Consider the following 22672-nt stretch of genomic DNA (forward strand, 5'->3'; position numbering starts at 1 on the left):
TTTCCTGTGTGATTTATTTTTGTGTTTTGTTTGTATTTTTTACGTGTTTTGCTTAGTTTAGTTTTTGGAGTTGCATTGTGTATTTTGTGTTCTTGTGTGTTGTATATTATTTGTATTTTGTGTGTGTGTGTGTTGTGTTATGTTGTTGTGTCTTGTTTTATTATTATTCTGTGTGTGTTGTGTTTATTTTAGTGGATTTATATGTATGTGTGGATGTTGTGTTGTACTATTATACATATGTGTGTACAGTGTTGTATTTTATTTTTTGTGAATGTTGTGTTGTGTTCAGTTTTGAATGTATTTGCATGTATTACTGTGTTGTATTTGTGTGTATTATGGTGTGTTGATGTGTTGTATTTTAAGTCTTGTGTTGTATTATTGTGTTGACAGTCAGACTGATGTCTCTCTGTCTCTCTGTCTCTCTGTGTCTCTGTCTTTGTGTCTCTGTCTCTGTCTCTGTCTCTCTGTGTCTCTGTCTCTGTCTCTGTCTGTCTCTGTCTTTGTGTCTCTGTCTCTCTGTGTCTCTGTCTCTGTCTTTGTGTCTCTCTCTCTCTGTGGACATGGAGCAGTCTTCCCCGCGGGGACGGTCCGCCGCTAGGGGCGCTGTTGTCTCCCCCCCATACCCATAAGCGGGGGAGTGAGAGGTGCATGAAATGGAGAAAAATGGCGGATCATGTGCAGGTAAGCAGAGGTTTCATGTTTTTGTGACCGATAATTCCCCCACGGGCGCGTAGGTGAGGCTGAAGGCGGATTCGGGTGCGCTGTTCCGGGCACGGAGCCGGTGTGCGGGCTGTGGGGGCCGGAGGCGGCCGTGTCGGGGCTGTCGGCCGTTAAAGAAAGGACGAGGCTGCCTGTGTTGACTTGTGGCCTGCTGTCATTGCTCGGGCTGGCTCGCTGCAGGGTTAGCTTCTGTTAGCTGCCAGGGGGGGACTGAAGGCTCCCAGGCGGAATCAGAAGCCGGTGTGTCCCGGTGTTACAGCCCGTGGGAGCCCCGGAGCCCGTGTCGGTTCCTCCACCGGGATAACGGCGCGTTTCTCGGTGTATTTTAGTGAAGTAAACAATAAAACAGCAGCGGCTGTGCGCGGACGGATAGCTGTCAGGCTAACACGGGCTGGTTAGCTGTCAGTTGGCGCCAGTGTCCATCAGCTCCAGAGCATTTATCTGGTCTGAACAGAGAGCCGGACTCTGTCTCTGATGGGTTTCATGCTTAAATGTTAAAAACATTTCTTAGCATCCTTTACATCCTGGAGCTAGCTCACCCCTTAGCCTCTTAGCACGCTAGGCTAACGCTAGCCTCAGCCCAGACGTCAGGTTCTCCCGCCCGAGCCTGTTTGAAAACATGACCGGGTCTGTTTAACCGTTTGTCGGGTGAAACTGGCTCCGTGCCCGCGGCTGCTGGCAGCACCCTGGACGCGGGGAGCACCGGGACTGGGGGGTCCGGGGATTTTACACCCGTGGTGTTGATGTGCGCATCCGAAGCGGTGCTGTTTTTGTTTAGCCAGCTAGCTAGCTGGTAGCTAGCTTGTCCGCAGCTAGCTTAGCCGCTCCGTGGTCCGGTGTGGACACATGTTGGGGACTCGCTGCCTCACAGAGAGGACATGAATGGACTTTAACTTCTACATTAACTTCTCTCTTTGTCCCGTTGCTCCTTTATACCACCCTGATACAGACCTCTCGTGTTTTAGAGCCAGGCTGTTGTTGCTCTGTTAGCTCGGGTTGTTTTTGTAGCTTTTAAAAGCAGCAGCCGAGGAAACATTTAGACGTTTAGTTTTAATTTAAACGGCACATTGTTGTGAAGGCAGCGGTGTGGCTGCTGGTTGAGGATGTAAACACCTGCCAGCAGTCATTAGCTGACAGTGAGCAGCTTTAGCTCCATGCTGGAGGATGTGCAGCATCCTGACATTGACTTTCTCTGGGACTCATCCAGACCAGCTCCATCATATCAGTTCCTCCAGAGAACACCTTCTGCTCTAAGGTCGTTCTTTATTTATCTGCCTTTTCTACGTTTACAGCTTATTTTCAGTTTTGTCGCATTGAGATAATTCAGATAATGGATGAACACAAATGATCCTCTACCAGCTGATGGGTTGCTCTAGAAAATGTCTTTAGTTCTGAAGCTCAGAGATGAAAAACGTAAATAATCACATTTCCCTGAACAATAACTTTATTCTAAAGATAAATAAGTTTAGTTTTGCATCGTACTTCAGTGTATTTGGTTAGACCAGTATTAAATCACTTTCTGTTTGTCCTTAAACAGTCTGGATGGATGTTTTATTTATCCTGTGATAAGTTCAGCATCGTTACACAGAGACGATGAATCAGTCAGTAAAAGGGTAAAAATAAAAAATGTAGGGATATAGAATGTATAAACACTATATATACTAGAATATATAATACAATCAACAACGTTATCAAAATATGTGGTAAAACATTATTATTGCACATATTAATTAAAATAACGTGTTAGAAATGATTCAGCTCCAGCCTCCAGGTGTTTTTAGTGTTTTAAGGACTGAGGTAACATCAGAGCATCGTACTTCCTGATCATGTTCATCATTGATGATCACAGTAATTATTTTATCCTCTGTTGTTTCGTCTATTAACGGTCACGTGACGGTAGAAAGTATTTACCACACGTTAATCATTTATTCACGGCTCTGTCTCCGTCTGGTTTTTATCCACGCAGCAACGTTTACCCTGCGACTAAATGCAAAACATATTTAAATACTTCTCTCCGGGACTCTGGCTTTATATTTTAATTAATATATGTTTCCCTCCATTTATCCAGAGTTTCCTGTCAGGTTCTAGTTGGAGACTGTGTCCACCGTCCCGTTTCCTCTTGGCAGGTTTTATTTCAGTGAACTCTGTCATCACATAGCGACGGACGGTTGATGCTGGAGTCTGTTGTCGTAGATGTTTTCAGTCTTTCAGTTGTAGCTGCAGCGTCTGATGTGTTTGACTGAACACCGTTTATATCTGTCGTCATCTTTTAGACTGTGACGTAGCCGTTTATTTATAAAAGTAAAAACAGTATCTGTCGTATTCAGGCTCTCAGCCGTTGACTGTCTGTAGTTTTTGCAGATTAACACATGGATCAGTTACTAGTTTCCTTTAAAAGCTGTTTGATGAAGAGTTTCAGTTATTTATTACCTCAGAATATTGTATTCTGTCTGCAGGGACTAGTAACAGCGTAACTCTTCTTCATCACATCTAGAGATGTTAAATCATATTTTCATCACACATGGATGGGACCGTGTGGCGTCCTGCTGGGTGTATAACGTTACCTCGTCCCAACAACCTCTTTGTTCTCCTCCTCTGAGGGCTTTCAGGGCTTTCAGGGCTTTCAGGGCTTTCAGGGCTTTCAGCTCAGAGTTGTTTCTGGTTTGTCTTCTCGCTGCAACGTTGCTGCGTTGTTGCGTTCTCTGCAGCCCGTCATCAATCCACAGTCCTGCAGCCTAAACTCACAGCGTCCAGCCAGAGAAAGGAGGCTGTCTGTGCTGCACCGCTGCCATGAATGAATCCATCGTCTTATCAGATGGAGCCGCAGCTAACACGTCATAAAGCCTCAGATTAGTAGGTGTCAGTTACCTATATATAGTTAGCAACTAAAAAAGCCTCAACCCGAACGTCTGAAGAACGGAAATGCAGTCATTCATTCATCAGAGTCTGACGTTGTGAATAATTATATCCTGCAGAGGAAAACACCAGAAGAAGAAGAAGAAGAAGAAGCTCTCTCATCTGTGTCTGAGAATCTGAACTGTTCAGAGTTTAGTCTGATGGTTGGTTGATGGTCAGAGGCTGGAAGCTAATGGAAGCTAACGTTGTGTCCATCAGATGATTCAGAGAAGAGAACATAAGAGACTCAAGAGCAGGTGCTAATGGTGATGCTAGTGGTGATGCTAGTGGTGATGCTAGTGGTGATGCTAGTGGTGATGCTAGTGGTGATGCTAGTGTTGATGCTAGTGGTGATGCTAGTGGCTATGCTAGTGGCGATGCTAAAGGTGATGCTAGTGTTGATGCTAGTGTTGATGCTAGTGTTGATGCTAGTGTTGATGCTAGTGGTGATGCTAGTGGTGATGCTAGTGGTGATGCTAGTGGTGATGCTAGTGGTGATGCTAGTGGTGATGCTAATGGTGGTAACATTCTGCTCTAAGTGGTTGTTAGCATCCTTTAGCATTGGTTAGCTTCTCAGATGAAGGTTGTTGGTTCTAAGCCGCTGTCTGTCTGTCTGGGGTCTATCCATGTTCTCTGTGTCACATGGACGTGACTGTTGGGTTCATGTGAGGATGATGATGGTGATGATGATGCATGACTTTACTATTTAAACTCAGTTAAATCAGTTTATGTCTAAATCAAACCTGACGTCCTACTTCCTGTAAGTTAAGTTATTTCTCAGCTCTTTGGTTTTTCCAGACGAATCATTTACCGTCGTCTCCTCAGACTAAACGTTTGATCGGACTAATCGACCGACTGTCGCTGAGCTCCGGTAGTGTTTCTCCTGCTCCCTTTGACTCGGTGCCGATAATCTCCGGCTGGATGAAGCCACGTCATGTTTCTGGAAGTTTAAAGTCTCCGGTTATCTCGATGCTGAGAGCTCGTAAAGCAGGATGTAACGCCGCTAATGACGGGAAGACTGGAAGCAGAAAAACCAGCTCCTGTGAAACAGGTTCACGGAAATCTTTTCACACAGCTTGAATTCTTAATAATTCACTCTCTGTATTTACTGATGAAGTGTTTTATATTTATTGACTAAACTCTCAGACGGCTTCAGTTATTTAAGAAGTTAGGAGGTCCTTTTTAATAATCTTTACAGGAAAGTTTAGAAAGACTGAACAGAACTGAGACCTCCTCTTTACAGGACGTCTGATCTTTATTCCACCTGAACAACCTTAAAAAGATAATAAATTAAGTCCATGAGACATTTAACAAACACACATCCATCGTAGTTTTCCTTAAATAGATTTATAATCGATGTGAATCATAACTATGTCCTTATTTAACAGCCAGTAATAATATTAGTCCTTGATAAGTCATGATCTCCAGTGAGAATCAGTGATGACTCAAATTATCCATGAAATAAAAGTCAGAATTAAAAAAAGTAGAAGCCCAGAGAACATCTGTCTGCTGCCGCCCTGCAAGAACTCTAAATAAAAACAGTCGTGGTTTGATTTAAAATTAGAAACCCGGAGCCACGTGTCGGCGCCGTCCCAAGAGCACGACGTCGGCCCGTAAACAAATTCCAAAATCAGAGCTGGATGTGAGCGTCTGCTCCGGAGCCTCGGAGCGTCGGCGCGGCCTGGAGTCGGTTCAGGACGCGGGAACGTAACCCGGAGTCCGGACTCGTCTGGACTCGGCTTCATGTCGACGTCATTCTGCTGATCAGTTCATTAATCATCTGTCTGAGGAGACGGAGGACAGATTTACTTTATGTTCAGATGCTCAGGTTATAATCATGTCTGGTGTTTTAGTAACAGTCGTTTAACAGAATATAAGTTTCTATTCAGAAGAGATGTTTAGTGTTGCGTCTTCTTCGGTGGTGGTTTAACTGGCTCCTCCTACTGACTCCTGCCTTTGAGTTTATGAAAGTTAATGTTAGATTTTAAACATGTTAAATTTGTTATTTAGGCATTTATATATATTTACATATAAACCACAGGAACGTCTGGTGCAGATGAGTCCAGTTAACTCAATCATCCTCCAGGTGAATCTCCACCTTTCTGACTCATCTTTATTTAGAGTAGAGTACCTTCACTGGTGTACCTAATGATCTGGACACTCTGCGTCTGTTCAAATAGTGTGAAATAAAAGCTAAACTAGTTTCCTGTTCAGGTGTCGTGACTGCACGTTGATGTCAAACCTCTGAAGCAGTAAAATGATCGTCGTTATCAGAGTGTTAGTGATTAATCTGACCCCAGCTGAATAAATAATAGAGTAGAACGTCTTTAATATCACTATACACACGTACAGTCAGATTAAAGACGTCACCAATAACAGTATAAAAAGACCAAATACGGTATAAACATAGAGGTATGTAGTATATGTGGAGTATTACACATATAAAGGTGTAGCACAGAGGCTTTTTAAACAGTGTTACCGTGGCGACTGCTGCCTCACTGTTGGTTTATTAACTAAATGTGACGGTTTACAGTTTAATTCATTTTTAAGATGCGTCCCGCGCCTCAGTGAACAGATAAACTCATGCTGCCTTTAGACTGAACTCAAGAGTCTGGAAGAACAAACCGAGGCTAACAGCTAGCAGGCTAACGGCTAGCAGGCTAACAGCTAGCAGGCTAACGAGAATATAAACATGTGCATGTTATAAAATGAAAAACATCCCATTTCTGGAAACGTTATCTGACAGCACGTCACACAGACTCAGTTTTATCTTCAGTTTTTTTTAGAAAGCCAGTGAGATATAAAATAGAAGCCGTTTCCATCTTTGTTCAGAGAAGCCGCCTCCTGTTGGCTCGTACGTTGTGTGTAGACGCTTTGGTCTGTGTCAGTGTTAATTAAAGGTGTAGTTGGTGCTGATCTGGTGCAGCAGATGCTTCGTGTTCAGGCTGGGTCCGGGGCTGAGCTCTTATCTGAGTCCTGCAGACACATGATGCAACACGCCGCCGTCCTGCACGCACCCCAAACTTCACTTCACGCAGGTGGAGGCAGCGAACGCGCCGCCGCCGCCGCCGAGGCGAGCGTGATCAGAGACCTCCACCATGTTGGATCTATCAGTGACCGGCATCTCTGTGTGACTGTGCATGACTCAGCAGCTTTCCTGTCGGCAGCGTGAAGGGAACCTGATCCCTCAGACCGACAGAAGGAGTCTGTCCTTCACTCAGAACTCAAAACTGTCGACTCATCTGCACCAGACGTTCATATCTATGGATTAGAAGCAGTGATGTCAGCTTTTAGTTTGGAGTCCAGAGGTCTGCTGTACAGTCTGTCAGCTTACTTAGTGATATGAAGCTGCCTGGGACGTCCCGACCAAGAGTTTCTGCCCCAGATGTGATCATTATATACTTGAGTCCTGATCCGATCACATGTCAGTAACAGATATTAATTATTATCTGATTTTCTAAGTGTCAGCCAAGAACTAATAACGGGAGGGGACATCTAATATTGAGTCTGTGGTTGAGATGTGTTCAGGAGCAGTAGGAAAAACACAACACGACGTAGTTGAGACGTACTAAAGTATTTAAAGTTCGTTATGACACCATGGTGGAGTAGATTAGACCCTGACAGGCCACCGTAGTTTTAACATCATCATGATGTCACTTCCTGTTTTTATAACATCAAACAACTAAAACTAAACTTCTTATAAATATGGACGTCAGTGTTTTATTAACTAGATAAATGTATGTGACGTGTTCTTTAGTGTTTTAGTTTGAGTCCCATCCACTAACACTGAGGGGGCGGAGCTTATGTGACCTATGCTGCAGCTCACCACCAGGGGGCGCTCTACCTGCTCTGGCTTCACTACAGTCTGTGGTTTAGAGCTGTAAAACAAATATACACAGATATATGATCAGATCAGGACGTCACTATAAACTCATTAATATAAGAACATCATCCTCTGACTGTTCCTCTGGTTGTAAGATAATAATAATAATAATAATAATAATAATACTAGTGGGTCAGACCTCCCTGCTCTGTGACTAATATGTCTCCGTCTCTGTCTCTGTCCCCGTCTCCGTCCAGGGCCTTGCCCAGCTGGAGATCCTGTGTAAGCAGCTGTATGAGACGACCGACACCACCGTCCGACACCAGGCAGAGAAAGCTCTGGTGGAGTTCACCAACAGCCCCGACTGTCTCAGTAAATGTCAGCTGCTGCTGGAGAGAGGCAGTGTGAGTTTATAGAGTTAATAATCAGAGAAACACTGAAGCTTTGTCTGATGACAGGAGATAATATGTGAATAAACACCAGAGATACTATTTGCTCTAACGTATTATTTGTTCCTTTTGCCTCAGTCTTCATATTCCCAGCTGCTTGCAGCCACATGTTTATCTAAACTGGTGTCCCGGACCAGCAACCCTCTGCCCCTAGAGCAGCGCATCGACATCCGTGAGTATCTGTCCTCGAGAACATTTACTTTAATTAACGTTTAAACTACAGAGTCTGAGGACTGTCTGCTGATTCAAGTTTGGTTTTAGACAAAAAAATAATAATAATAATAAAAAAGTAAGAGTTTATAAAGCAGAAACTAAGAAAATTACCTTTTTATTCTTTAATCTCTGAAACCAGAAGGAGAAGTAAAGGAGAAACCAGACGTTATTAGATTCATAGAAAAGAAGAAGAAGATGATGATTGATTTTTAAATCATGTTAGTAAAAGGAAATTAATTGTAATATTAACTTTCTGCTTTTCCTTTCAGACCACAGAATAAAAGAAAAGTTTCTTATTTTATCTTTTTTTGGATTTAAAAATCAAAATCAAACAACAGCAGTTTTTGTTTCTGGTTCTAAAAGGAAACTTAAAAAACTAGAAACTGAATTAAAATCAGCTTTTCATCCTGATCATGAACTGTCTTCAGTTTGTCTTCAGCTCATATTAAACATGTGTTTGTGTTTGTGATGACGTTGTGTTGACGTTGTGTTTGTGTTTCAGGGAACTATGTTCTGAATTATCTGGCGACGCGGCCGAAGCTGGCGGCGTTTGTGACCCAGGCTCTGATCCAGCTCTACGCCAGGATCACCAAGCTGGGCTGGTTCGACTGTCAGAAAGACGACTACGTCTTCAGGAACGTCATCGCTGATGTGACTCGTTTTCTACAGGTGAGAAACACCTGTTGACTCCTCCCACCATCAACCTGTTGACTCCTCCCACCATCAGCCTGTTAACAGAGCTGCTGCTGCTGGAGCAGAACTAACGGGACGGTTTAATCCTCTTTACAGGACAGCGTTGAACACTGCATCATAGGGGTCACCATCCTGTCCCAGCTGACCAATGAGATCAACCAGGTACGTCTTCCTCCTCCTCCTCCTCATCTTCATTTGATCAAATTCAACGAGTGTGAAGCTGTAGGTCCTGAAAAGACTGAGGTTTGCTGTTTGTCCTGCAGTGATACAACTTCCTCTTCTTCTTCCTCTTCTGTCAACAGCTGCTTCTTCTTCTCTTTCTTCTCCTTCTTCTTTCTCCTCCTCCTCCTCCTCCTTCTCCTTCTTCTCCTGCTCCTCATCTCTGTCGTCTTCTTCTCTTTCTTCTTCTTGTTTCTCTTCCTCTCCTCCTCTTCCTTCTTCTTCTCTCTGTTGACTCCTCCTTCATTATTATTATTATTATTTTTTAATCTGGTTGTGACTAAATCTTCGTCGTCAGGTTTTAACATCATCTTCATCATCTTTTGTCTCTCTCCGTCGTCAGGCCGACACGACGCACCCGCTGACCAAACATAGGAAGATCGCCTCATCATTCAGAGATTCCTCCCTCTTCGACATTTTCACTCTTTCCTGCAACCTCCTCAAACAGGTGAGTTTCATCTCATCTGTACGTAATAATAACACGATGAAGAAGGACTGGACCAGGGCCATCATCATCATCATCATCATCATCATCATCATCATCACTCTGAGCTGCTTTCACTTTTTTAAATCAAGGCTTTAACTGAGACCTGCTGCAGCTAGAAACCAGATAATATCTGTATTTATATGTACGGTCAGGGATCGCTTCCCACTTTATATCAGACTAACTTATCTTGATTTAAAAGAGTTTGTAAAATAATTTAAAGTATCCGTCTTCTCCTGCATCCTTTCGTTTTCATCGTAGCTCCAGCTCTGAGAGCAGAGTCAGGATTTAAAACGTCTGAGGACAGAGAAGAGCTGGACTAAAGTAGAGACACATGGAAGATGAGAAGATGGAGGATCTGTGGTGTCTCATCTTTCATGTGTCTTAGTCCACCTCTTCTCTGTCCTCAGACGTTTTCTTTTGGAGTTGGACTCAGATTTCTAACCAGAGGAGATTTAAATAGATTGATGTGATGATTTTATGAATCAGATCTTTACTCTCTGCCCCAACGTTCACTGTTAGAAGAAGAATAAACTCTGTGACATTTATTTTTGTTTTCAGGCTTCGGGGAAGAACCTGAACTTGAACGATGAATCCCAGCACGGCCTCCTCATGCAGCTCCTCAAACTCAGTTACAATTGCCTCAACTACGACTTTATAGGAACTTCCACAGACGAGTCGTCGGACGACCTCTGCACCGTACAGATCCCCACGTCATGGAGATCAGGTAGCGGATCAGACATCAGCTGTGTCAGCCGGTCTCCCTGAGGGACCTGTCTCTAACTGTCTCTCTTCTGTCCTGCAGCGTTTCTTGATTCCTCCACCCTGCAGCTGTTTTTCAATTTATATCATTCCATCCCTCCGTCCCTTTCCCCGTTGGTAAGTGACAGCGATCATGTGATAAACAAACATTAATGTTCAGTCCTAGACGTCATTTAACCTCCTGAGACCCAGCGTCCACATATGGGGACATTAAGTTTTAGGTCTGTGGCGACTTATTCTGCTTCGTTTAAACCTGTTGTCCTCATAAGTAGACGCGTTTGTCTGCCATCTAGTGGCTGCAAAGGGTCAAGACACTAGTCGGTGTTAGAACATGATGGCAGTTATTTCAGCAGATTCATTCTGGAGCCGATCACGGGACAAAAGTGGACAAAGTGTAAAACCTCATCAGATTCTACGGTTGAAACTCGTGTATTTATGTTTATTAAACTATTTTTAATAAATACAGTGAAATAATCCCCATGTCCACATATGAGGACGTTCCAAGATCAAGTTTTTAAAGCTCAGGTCTCAGGAGGTTAATAGTCATCTTGTGTAGATTTCCTGATTTATATCTGACTTCCTGTTTTGATAAGATGAGTTTTATTTTGAAAGGACCTTTGGTACTTCCTTACTCGTGTCGTGACTCACTTCCTGTGTGTGTGTGTGTGTGTGTGTGTGTGTGTGTGTGTGTGTGTGTGTGTGTGTGTGTGTGTGTGTGTGTGTGTGTGTGTGTGTGTGTGTGTGTGTGTGTGTGTGTGTGTGTGTGTGTGTGTGCGTGTGCGTGTGCGTGTGCGTGTGCGTGTGCGTGTGCGTGTGCGTGTGCGTGTGCGTGTGCGTGTGCGTGTGCGTGTGCGTGTGCGTGTGCGTGTGCGTGTGTGTGCGTGCAGGTGTTGTCGTGTCTAGTTCAGATAGCCTCCGTACGTCGGTCTCTCTTCAACAACGCAGAGCGAGCTAAGTTCCTCTCGCACCTGGTGGACGGCGTGAAGAGGATACTAGCGAACCCTCAGGTACCGGACTCACCTGACCCTCACGCCCTGGACTCGTCTGCTGCCGTGGTTGTTGTTTGAGACGTGTCTCTGTGTCTCTGTGTCTCAGTGTTTGCCTGATCCCAACAACTACCACGAGTTCTGCCGTCTGCTGGCGAGGCTGAAGAGCAACTACCAGCTGGGGGAGCTGGTCAAAGTGGAGAACTACCCCGAGGTCATCAGACTCATAGCCAACTTCACCGTCACCAGTCTGCAGGTGAGTCACTCTGAACCGAGGCTGTGATTGGTTGATGAGGATCTGGATCTTTAGACAAACAAACTGTTTACAAACTGAAGTCTCTAAATTAATTCATATCGAAGATTTCTAGTCAGAGGAAAAGGAAAAGAAAATAAATATACATTAATTTCTTCTTCTCCTCCTTCTCGTTCTTGTTCTCTTCCTCCTCCTCCTCCTCTGTCTTTGATGAGTGGTTACTAGTGGTTACTAGTGGTTACTAGTGGTTACTAGTGGTCAGGTGTGTCTCTAAGTCTTTAACCTGAGGACGAAGAACCGTTTCTTCCACCAACAGAATCATATGAAGGTGGAAACGTATGAAGCTGAGACGATGATGAGTCTTTTAACTGTACATTAATTATTGTGTCCGTCCATCATCACCGTGTGCTCTGAGTCTTTCTGAGTCTTTGTCTCTGGAGCCTGAGGAAGGATTCATCCTGTGTCCCCGTCTCTCTGTCCCGTGTCCTCTGTCTTTCAGCACTGGGAGTTCGCCCCCAACAGCGTCCACTACCTTCTGAGTCTGTGGCAGCGTCTGGCGGCGTCCGTCCCGTACGTCAAAGCCACCGAGCCTCATCTGCTGGAGACCTACACCCCCGAGGTCACCAAGGCCTACATCACGTCACGGCTCGAGTCGGTCCACGTCATCCTCAGGTGAGACCCGCCGGAGCCCCACGCCACGGGACCAGTCTGACAAGAAATAAAATAAAATATCAAATAATAATAAATTAAAATAAATAAAATAAAATAAAATCTCACATAGCAATAAATAAATAAATAAATAAAATCTCAAATACTAAATAAATAAATAAAATAAAATCTCAAATAACAATAAATAAATAAAATAAAATCTCAAATAACAATAAATAAATAAATAAAATAAAATCTCAAATAACAATAAATAAATAAAATAAAATAAAATCTCAAATAACAATAAATAAATAAAATAAAATAAAATCTCAAATAACAATAAATAAATAAATTAAATAAAATCTCAAATAACAATAAATAAAATAAAATCTCAAATAACAATAAATAAATAAAATAAAATCTCAAATAAAAATAAATAAATAAATAAAATAAAATCTCAAATAAAAATAAATAAATAAAATAAAATAAAATCTCAAATAAAAATAAATAAAATAAAATAAAATCTCAAATAACAATAAATAAAATAAAATCAAACAGCAGTAAATAAATTAATAAAATTGGATATCAAATAATTAATAAAATAAAAAAAATTAAAAACTCTCAAATGGCAAACTAATTGAATAGAAATAAACAAAATATAATTAAATAATTAAAAATTAATTTAGATCTTAAATAAAACCAGTATAGGTTACGATATGTTTTAAAATAAGATTTAAAGGAGTTTACAGTCAGCTGATCTGATTCTGATGTGGTTCAGATTTAAAGTTTTGCAGAAACGAACTTCTTTTAGGAAAATAAACCGTTTTATTTATTTAGTCCTATAACGTTGAACAGATTCAGATGTTCCTCGGCCCTGGTTCCAGATGTTCTGTGTGATCTCGTAGTAAATATTCTGAGTCAGTCATGGATGTGACGTTGTCTCCACAGAGACGGGTTGGAGGACCCTTTGGACGACGCGGGTCTGGTCCAGCAGCAGTTGGACCAGCTGTCCACCATCGGTAGGTGTGAGTATGAGAAGACGTGTGCTCTGCTGGTGCAGCTGTTCGACCAGGCGGCTCAGACGTACCAGGAGCTGCTGCAGTCCACCAACTCCAGCGCCGCCGACATCACGGTGCAAGAAGGTACTGAAGGATCCTGAGAGATTAGAATCAGATTATAATCAGATTATAATCAGACTACAACCAGTAAATAACCGCTCCTCTGCCTTCAGGTCGGCTGACATGGTTGGTTTATATCATCGGGGCTGTGATCGGTGGACGGGTGTCGTTCGCCAGCACGGACGAGCAGGACGCCATGGACGGAGAGTTAGTCTGTCGGTAAGAACAGGAAGCAGCTCCGTCAGGCGCTGGAGCATTAGGTCGTAATGTTTTGGCTCTTCAGTGCATTTACCACATGTGCTGCTGCAGAGGTTTCCTCTTGTTTCCTCTGCAGGAGCTCAGAACTAAAGTCTAACTTTCTAAAGTCATAATGTTATCCCAAGAAGAGTGTTTTTATCTCTGGATGGTTCTGGAGCTCCAGCTGTCATCAATTAAAACGTCTCTTATTAATCTTTAGTTTTATTAACGTTTTGTTTAATTAACGTTTTGTTGTATTCAGGGTGCTCCAGCTGATGAATCTGACGGACTCTCGACTGGCCCAGGCCGGTAACGAGCGTCTGGAGCTGGCCATGCTCAGCTTCTTTGAACAGTTCAGAAAGATCTACATCGGTGACCAGGTGCAGAAATCATCAAAGGTACGGACGTCCTGCAGCGGCTCACATTAACCCCGGCCCAGCTTCACCCTCCCTCAGTAACCCCTCACTGCCTGGTGCTAACGGGTGGAGGGTTGGTGGGTGGGGGGGGTCGGTTGATAGGAATCAGCTGACTGCTGCTCTTTGTACAGAGCCAGTGGTTTTAGCGCTCGCTGCCTTTATGCTGACTGACGTGTGTTCTCTCTGTTCGGGACAGAAACTGCAAAATGTGAACGTCCCAGATAAGTGTTGGAAAGTAAACGGTGGTGTTGGTGTTAGCCCCCCCCCCCCCATCCTGCAGCATCACCATGGTGTTTTAATCCAGGATGTGTTGGTAGAAGTAGAAAACGTCCCAGGAACCTGAAGCAGGACTCACAAGATGAAATAACTAAATGTTAAAAGATTCTCAGGTTCTGGGAAACGTTAGTGGAGCAGCGTGAGGTTAGTTTAATGTAGGGACATGTCCCCTTCACTGTCAGGACAGTCCCAACTAGTCCTAACTATTCTAGTTATTAGGTCTGGTTTAAACTAAAACCACGATTTATTGGACTGAATCCAGTCGACTCTAGGAGAAGACAAGGAAGACAAGGACAGACTTTAGGACGCTACAGGAGACCAACTCTAGGAGAAGACAAGGAAGACAAGGACAGACTTTAGGAAGCTACAGGAGACCAACTCTAGGAGAAGACAAGGAAGACAAGGACAGACTTTAGGATGCTACAGGAGACCAACTCTAGGAGAAGACAAGGAAGACAAGGACAGACTTTAGGAAGACACAGGAGACCAACTCTAGAAGAAGACAAGGAAGACAAGGACAGACTTTAGGACGCTACAGGAGACCAACTCTAGGAGAAGACAAGGAAGACAAGGACAGACTTTAGGAAGACACAGGAGACCAACTCTAGGAGAAGACAAGGAAGACAAGGACAGACTTTAGGAAGCTACAGGAGACCAACTCTAGGACATTTAGGGTCAGAGAGGGACGTCCCTAGTTTGATGTCATCTTAACTCCTGGTTCTTCATCCTCACATCGTCTCCTCTCTGCTGAGGACGCTGGTAGCTGTGTCTCCCTGTAGGACTCTTCTCTTCTGCTTCCTGTCCATCAGTTCTTCATGAACAAACGAATCTTCAGCTGAACCAAAATGTTTTAGTTTTAATCTTTAGAGTAACCAGTGACTGGTTGAGTGTGATACTTGAAGAACAGATGGACAGGTGTTGTGATGCTAGCAGAGACGGGACGTCCTAACCCTGAAGCTGTGTGTGTGTTTTTTTGAACATCATGTCTGTGTTTGTTTCAGCTTTATCGACGACTATCAGAAGTTCTGGGGTTGAACGACGAGACGATGGTACTCAGCGTCTTTATAGGGAAAATGTGAGTAAACAGGAACTTTAAGATCCTGAATGTGACGTCTGGAGACGTTTATCTGTTAAAGAGAAAAATAAACCAACGTTAAAGTTAGAGAAGTCTGAGTCAACTTAGACTTTATTAACATCCACAAAGGAAATGGCTCAGTCACAGTAGAAAAAAAAACACTCTGGAAAACGGCTCGTAACAAGAAAAATAGGTAGAAGACAGTTAAAAAATATATAAATATGTAAAATAGAAATGAATCAAATAAAATATATAACATAAAAATGTATAAAATGAAATAATGTATAAAATAAAAATTTGTAAAATACATGAAATTAATTAAATTAAATGCAAAAAAAAAATGCAGTTGTACAAATCTATAAGATACATAAATATAAACTATATACGTATGAAGGATAACTGAAGAGGTGAAATCATACGGATGAAAAGCATCATTTAACATTTTTCTCTTTTATATTTTGATTCATCAATAAACAAAACGTCTGATTTAGCCTTTAATCTCTGAGCCATCGTGGGTGGATGCGGTTGTCATGGAGACGGCTCAGTATGGACCCTGGGTCATGTGATAGCAAGTGACCGTGTTTAGTAAAAGTCCTCGTCTCCATGGGAACGGAGTAAACTCACCTGGAGTTAAGGAATGATTTCAGATCTCTAGAGTGTCGTCACCGAATGAATGAATAAATAAATAAATAAATAGATAAATAGATAAGTAAATAAATGTTTTCTGTCTTCCAGCATCACAAACTTGAAGTACTGGGGCCAGTGTGAACCAATCACCTCCAAGACACTCCAGCTCCTCAACGACCTCTCCTTAGGATATCCTTCACCTGCAGTTTGTGTTTGTTGTTGCTGTTGTTTTACCCCATGACCTACAGACCATAAAACTGTAACCATGGTAACTGTACACATGCAAAGTCCCGTCCGTCGTCCACCTGTACTGGACGTCCCAGACTCTGGTTCCCATCATAGTCCTTGTAGAAAGCATGTGGAGCTCCCCCTGGTGTCTGGCTGCAGTATAAGTCGTATAAGCCCCGCCCCCCTCCATGAGTCTTAGGTAGTTAATATAACACTGATGATTGACAGTTGCCACGACGACCGCTCTGTGAAGCAGTCCTGTAAGAATGTGAGAATAAGGAGAAACCAACTAAATAATAAGTTCAGCAGATCAGAGAGCAGCGTTAACGTAGGAACCAAAATGGCGGATGGCGTTTCCACAACTGGATCAGTGGCTCCCACTGGTCCACTTAACGTCTCCAAAGTCTGGTCTCTTCCTGTGTGGACAAACCTTTAGCTACTGAAATCCAGACCAGAGTTAATGGGTTGAAGTTGTCATGGCGACGTCGTTGTTTAGCTGAGCTGACTGGTAAACGGTGGTCGTAATCAGAGAACATCAGCGTTTCCTCCTTGACTTCACGCTTGTTCACGTACAGCAGCGTCAGGAAACTGGTGAAGCTCAGCGCTGTCCAGTTCATGTTGAATAACCACACGGTGAGTATGTTCATTAAAGAGTCTGAGATATATGTTAATTTAGTTTCATGTTGTCTGACACTCAGTTTATCGTTTATGGAAAATCAAATCAATCTGAGGAGTTGGAGACATCATGAACATCAGAGCTGCTCTAACGTTTCAGCTTCCTTCAGTGTTCTTCTACAGTTCTTCATAAAATGAGCCAATATTACAGCTCTAGGGTTGGGATCTAGTTTAGTTTAACAGTTCAGCTCATGTTCTTGATGAACTGTTCTGATGATAGAGTTCACTGAGGTGTTAATGATGATGGATGATGTCGTGTTGTGTTAATGTCGTATCCGTCTTGATGTCTGGTTGCAGAGCGAGCATTTCTCCTTCCTGGGAGTGAACAACCAGTCCAACCTGAGCGACATGAGGTGTCGGACCACCTTCTACACGGCTCTGGGTCGCCTGCTGATGGTGGATTTAGGTGAGACGACCTCTTATGACTGAGAGGCTGCGTACGTATAAATAAATATTACTGCTGTGGTGGTAAATGAACGTGTCTCTGTGCAGGAGAGGACGAGGACCAGTTTGAACAGTTCATGTTGCCTTTGACGGCGGCGTTTGAAACCGTGGCTCAGATGCTCAGCACAAACACCTTCAACGAGCAGGAAGCGAAGGTGACCAGTCACTCTGGAGTTCAGTAGCTTTAGCTTCCTGTGCACCAGCAATGCTATTATTACTAGCCTCCCAGCTAACAGTAGCTCCTCCTAGCGTCCTAGCCTCCCAGCTAACAGTAGCTCCTCTTAGCTTCCTAGCCTCCCAGCTAACAGTAGCTCCTCCTAGCGTCCTAGCCTCCCAGCTAACAGTATCTCCTCCTTGCATCCTAGCCTCCCAGCTAACAGTAGCTCCTCCTAGCGTCCTAGCCTCCCAGCTAACAGTAGCTCCTCCTAGCGTCCTAGCCTCCCAGCTAACAGTAGCTCCTCCTAGCGTCCTAGCCTCCCAGCTAACAGTAGCTCCTCCTAGCGTCCTAGCCTCCCAGCTAACAGTATCTCCTCCTTGCATCCTAGCCTCCCAGCTAACAGTAGCTCCTCCTAGCGTCCTAGCCTCCCAGCTAACAGTAGCTCCTCCTAGCATCCTAGCCTCCCAGCTAACAGTAGCTCCTCCTAGCGTCCTAGCCTCCCAGCTAACAGTAGCTCCTCCTAGCGTCCTAGCCTCCAAGCTAACAGTAGCTCCTCCTAGCGTCCTAGCCTCCCAGCTAACAGTAGCTCCTCCTAGCGTCCTAGCCTCCAAGCTAACAGTAGCTCCTCCTAGCGTCCTAGCCTCCCAGCTAACAGTAGCTCCTCCTAGCGTCCTAGCCTCCCAGCTAACAGTAGCTCCTCCTAGCGTCCTAGCCTCCCAGCTAACAGTAGCTCCTCCTAGCGTCCTAGCCTCCCAGCTAACAGTAGCTCCTCCTAGCCTCCCAGCTAACTCCTCCTAGCGTCCTAGCCTCCCAGCTAACAGTAGCTCCTCCTAGCGTCCTAGCCTCCCAGCTAACAGTAGCTCCTCCTAGCGTCCTAGCCTCCCAGCTACCATTAGCTCCTCCTAGCTCCTTGGTTTTGAGGAGCCCTGTAATAACCTCCTTCTGTTCCCTCAGAGGACCTTGGTGGGTTTGGTGCGAGACCTTCGAGGCATCGCGTTCGCCTTCAACGCTAAGACGAGCTTCATGATGCTGTTTGACTGGATGTATCCTTCTCAGCTGATCTCAGATCTGTGCTCACATCGATCTCATTATAACTGAACTGAAACACGTTTCTATTTAAGAACTGTCCTTCACCAGCTCTGCAGATATCCAGCCTACATGCCCATCCTGCAGCGGGCCATCGAGCTGTGGTACCACGACCCAGCATGCACCACGCCCGTCCTCAAACTCATGGCAGAGCTGGTTCACAACAGGTAAACATGCCCCAGCTGTTTATTCACATCTGGATCAGAACCATGAACAGCTGTTGACTTGGAGACTTGATCCATATTTTCATCAGATCCCAGAGGCTTCAGTTTGACGTGTCGTCACCCAACGGCATCCTGCTGTTCAGAGAAACCAGCAAGATGATCACAACCTACGGTAAATCCTGACCCCCCTGACCCCCCGACCCCCCCACATCCTTGGACCTCCTTAAATCCTATACAGATGAAAGTGGAGTCAGTGGGTCCTCATGGTCCTCTTCTGTTCTTTCAGGGAACCGTATCCTGACGCTGGGGGAGGTCCCGAAGGACCAGGTGTACGGCGTGAAGCTGAAGGGCGTCAGCGTTTGCTTCGCCATGCTGAAGGCGGTGCTCAGCGGGAACTACGTCAACTTCGGGGTCTTCCGTCTGTACGGCGACGACGCGCTGGACAACGCCTTACAGACCTTCATCAAACTACTGCTGTCCATCCCTCACAGTGACTTACTAGTACGTCTGCAGTCAGGAGAGGAGAACGTTAAAAACCTGAGAAAGAACAAACACTTAAGATTTTATTTATTTATCTTTGATTTAGAGCAGGAGCTACTTTAATCTTTTCAAACTGTAACTGCCTCCTCCTCACCCAGCAGGGGGCGCTGCAGGGAGGCAGTAAACAGAACAATAATCACAATAATAGTTTAGTTTCTGTGTATTTTGAGCGTGTGAATAAGACGAGTCTTTGTCCCGTCCCGTCCCTGCAGGACTACCCTAAGCTCAGCCAGTCCTTCTACTCTCTGCTGGAGGTGCTGACTCAGGACCACATGAACTTCATCGCCAGCCTGGAGCCTCACGTCGTCATGTACATCCTGTCGTCGATATCAGAAGGGCTGACGGCGCTCGGTAAGAAACGCCCCGTGGTTCGGTTTGAAGTCGTCCTGCTGGCCACTAACGTTGACCGTGTGTTTCAGATACCATGGTGTGCACCGGCTGCTGCTCCAGTCTGGACCACATCGTCACCTACCTGTTCAAGCAGCTGTCCCGCTCCACCAAGAAGCGCCCGACGCCGATGGCCACGGACGACCGATTCCTGCACATCATGCAGCAGCACCCGGAGATGATCCAGCAGGTGAGACGACTCGGATCCTCTCGGTTAGTCACATTTGACCCGACACATGGAGCTTAACGCTGGGGGGGGTCTCTCTGCAGATGCTGTCCACCGTCCTGAACATCATCATCTTTGAGGACTGTCGGAACCAGTGGTCCATGTCCCGGCCTCTGCTCGGCCTCATCCTGCTCAACGAGAAGGTAGAGCTCCAGTCAGACCCTGTCAGGCTCAGCTGGTCCCTGTAGATCCCAGTAGATCCCAGTAGATCCATGAAGATCCCAGTAGATCTCTCTAGATCCATGTAGATCTCTGTACATCCATGTAGATCTTTGTAGATCCCAGTAGAGCTCTGTAGATCCATGTAGATCTTTGTAGATCCCAGTAGATCCCAGTAGATCCATGTAGATCCATGTTGATCCCAGTAGAGCTCTGTAGATCCATGTAGATCTTTGTAGATCCCAGTAGATCCATGTAGAGCTCTGTAGATCTCTGTAGATACCAGTAGATCTTTGTAGATCCCAGTAGATCTTTGTAAATCCATGTAGAGCTCTGTCGATCCATGTAGATCCATGTAGATCTTTGTAGATCCATGTAGATCTTTGTAGATCCATGTAGAGCTCTGTAGATCTCTGTAGATACCAGTAGATCTTTGTAGATCCATGTAGATCTTTGTAGATACATGTAGAGCTCTGTCGATCCATGTAGATCCATGTCGATCCATGTAGATCCATGTAGATTTCTGTAGATCTCAGTAGATCCCAGTAGATCCCCGTACCTCCGTGTAGATATTAACATACGTGTTCATGTGCAGTATTTCGCTGACCTGAGGAACAGCATCGTCAACAGTCAGCCTCCAGAGAAGCAGCAAGCCATGCACTTATGTTTTGAGAACCTGATGGAGGGAATAGAGAGGAACCTGCTCACCAAGAACCGGGACAGGTCAGTCAGCTGTGTTTAATTAATCAGTAGAAGAAGAAGATGGTGGATGTGTGTTGATGTGTGTGTATATAATGTGTGTACTGTGTGTGTGCAGGTTCACTCAGAACCTGTCGGTGTTCAGGAGGGAAGTCAACGACAGCATGAAGAACTCAACGTACGGCGTCAACAGCAACGACATGATGAGCTGACAGTCTACACGGCCCAGCCTCACCCGCCTGCAGACAGAGCTCACCCCTCCCTCACCCCTCTCTGCATCCAACAACCCCCTCCCCGCCTCCCGCCTCCCTCCTCCCGCCCCCCTCCCTGGCCCGGATGCCTAGGGATCACCTCCTCGCCCCCGACACGAAGCCGATTGGTCCCTTTTGATATAAGCATATATAAATATATACAGATCTATTTTAAAGCCAGTCTGCTCTAACAGAGGAGGGAGGGAGCATGTCCAAGCACTCTGACCCGGGGGAGGGGGGGGAGGGGGGCGGGTGAGGAGACGAGGGAGTAAATCGTAGTAATCTGCTTCTTCTGCCTGCCTTGTATAGAGAAACACACACACAAGAAAAAACCAAGTGTACATTTCTTTTGGTAACATTTTGAACAATGTTTATAATGATCGACTTTAAAACACAAAGATGAGTTGAGGAAAAAAAACACAGAAAAAAAACACAAAAACAGTGTGATTGAGCTTTTTACAGTGTAGTGAGTTAGTGCAACTGTCTGTCTGCGTGGGGAGCGAGCTTTCCACGGGAGGGGGGATGTGGGAGGGAGGGAGGACGGGACGGGACGGGACGGGGGAGGGGGCGAGTGAGCGCTCCGGCCGAACAGGAAGCAGAGGTACTCACACTAACAGGAAGGGAGAGTCAGAGCATCCATGTTGTACATTTTTACTCAGTCTCTGCTTGAAGTGATGTAAATAGTCCCACGGCTGCAGGCGGGACGGCCCAGAGGGAGGGGGGGACGCTGCTGCTGCTGCTCCTAGGATTCAACTCGTTCTTATCCAGGGGGGTGGGGGGGGGTCTGTTCAGGAAGAGTGAAACGTCTGAAGGTCAAAGTCTGGACTCTTGTTTTTTTACTCTAAGTTTATTAAAGACCAGGAAACGTTTAATGATTTAACTGAGATGAATGAAGCCGACACTAGAAACGACCAGCTGTAGAAACCGGTTCATCAGGCTCAGTGTGAACGGATCTGGACTGAGAACAGAAGTAAAGCGGTGTGGACGCTCCGGTATCAGATGTGACTCTGGTTTGACTTTTAGAGACGCAGATAAAAACGATCAGATCTGGATCAGGTTGGTTCGAACAGACCCGTGGACGAGGCCGAGCCCCCCAGCAGAGCGCCACTCCTCTCGGGCCGTCCCGCTCCCCTCGGGCCGTCCCGCCTCCTTCCTCCTGGACGTGGCGTGGCGTGTAAACGACGTGGTCACGGCTCCATCTTCCCCTCTGGTAGGCCGGGTGCAGTTTCCACCATCTTGTTTACACTCTGGATTCCTGCAGCGGAGTCCGTGTGTGTGTGTGTGTGTTGGGGTGTGTGTGTGTGTTGGGGTGTGCGTGTGTGCGTGTGTGTGTGCGTTGTGTGTTTGTGTGCGTTGTGTGTTTGTGTGCGTGTGGCGTCTCTCAGACAGCCGAGGTGTGAAGCGATGGAAGCTAGCGACCGGCCGGCGGCGCTCCCTGAAGGAATCCAGTCTAGTCTGAAGGAGTGACGAGTGTCGGTGGGACGGTGTAAAGAGAAAGAGGGCGGAGTCTATTAGCAACTTGTGTTCCTCTCTACGATGTTGCTGCTAACTGTTTGTGACAACTAGCTCATCTCTAACCATGTCAGCGCTCACGGATGTGTACTGAGTTCCTAATCTTTGGTTTGTGTCCCTGATGTGAATGTGTTGGGTCCATAGAGTGAATAGCTGTTTGAGTTGTTTGGATGTCTGCTACATATAGTGTCAGCATTGTGACTGCAAATAAACCTCATTGATTTTTAACCCCCCCGCCTCACGACCCCTT

At 45.2% G+C, this 22672-nt stretch overlaps 1 protein-coding gene across 2 annotated transcripts; it reads left to right on the top strand.

The window, feature by feature from the left end:
* The first annotated feature begins 612 nt into the window (after positions 1–612).
* xpo7 (exportin 7) lies at positions 613–22650 on the top strand. 2 transcript variants are annotated; one of them, XM_084571778.1, is made up of 28 exons: positions 613–681; positions 7696–7842; positions 7966–8059; positions 8603–8769; positions 8890–8955; positions 9356–9460; positions 10058–10223; positions 10302–10375; positions 11146–11265; positions 11354–11500; positions 11997–12169; positions 13094–13287; positions 13377–13482; positions 13763–13898; positions 15194–15267; positions 16003–16083; positions 16692–16755; positions 17095–17203; positions 17290–17396; positions 18353–18441; positions 18544–18651; positions 18738–18820; positions 18935–19149; positions 19401–19539; positions 19608–19765; positions 19846–19944; positions 20556–20683; positions 20778–22650. In XM_084571778.1, the coding sequence occupies exons 1-28, from the start codon at positions 649–651 to the stop codon at positions 20869–20871; spliced, it is 3276 nt and encodes a 1091-aa protein (XP_084427904.1). In that variant the 5' UTR covers positions 613–648; the 3' UTR covers positions 20872–22650. The 2 variants fall into 2 exon arrangements, with proteins under 2 accessions (XP_084427904.1, XP_084427903.1); XM_084571777.1 differs by lacking the exon at positions 613–681 and adding an exon at positions 4584–4666.
* Positions 22651–22672: the final 22 nt, after the last annotated feature.

Source organism: Chelon labrosus, assembly GCF_963514085.1.
Source record: "Chelon labrosus genome assembly, chromosome: 22".
In the NCBI taxonomy this organism is placed as follows: domain Eukaryota; kingdom Metazoa; phylum Chordata; class Actinopteri; order Mugiliformes; family Mugilidae; genus Chelon; species Chelon labrosus.

Bases quoted from the DNA above. Each gene is read 5' to 3' on its own strand.
- xpo7 (XM_084571777.1), top strand. From the start codon at position 4,622: ATGACGGGAAGACTGGAAGCAGAAAAACCAGCTCCTGTGAAACAG. The intron at 18,442-18,543 runs GTATCCTTCTCA...CCAGCTCTGCAG, and splicing joins ATGATGCTGTTTGACTGGAT to ATATCCAGCCTACATGCCCA. The intron at 19,540-19,607 runs GTAAGAAACGCC...CGTGTGTTTCAG, and splicing joins AGAAGGGCTGACGGCGCTCG to ATACCATGGTGTGCACCGGC.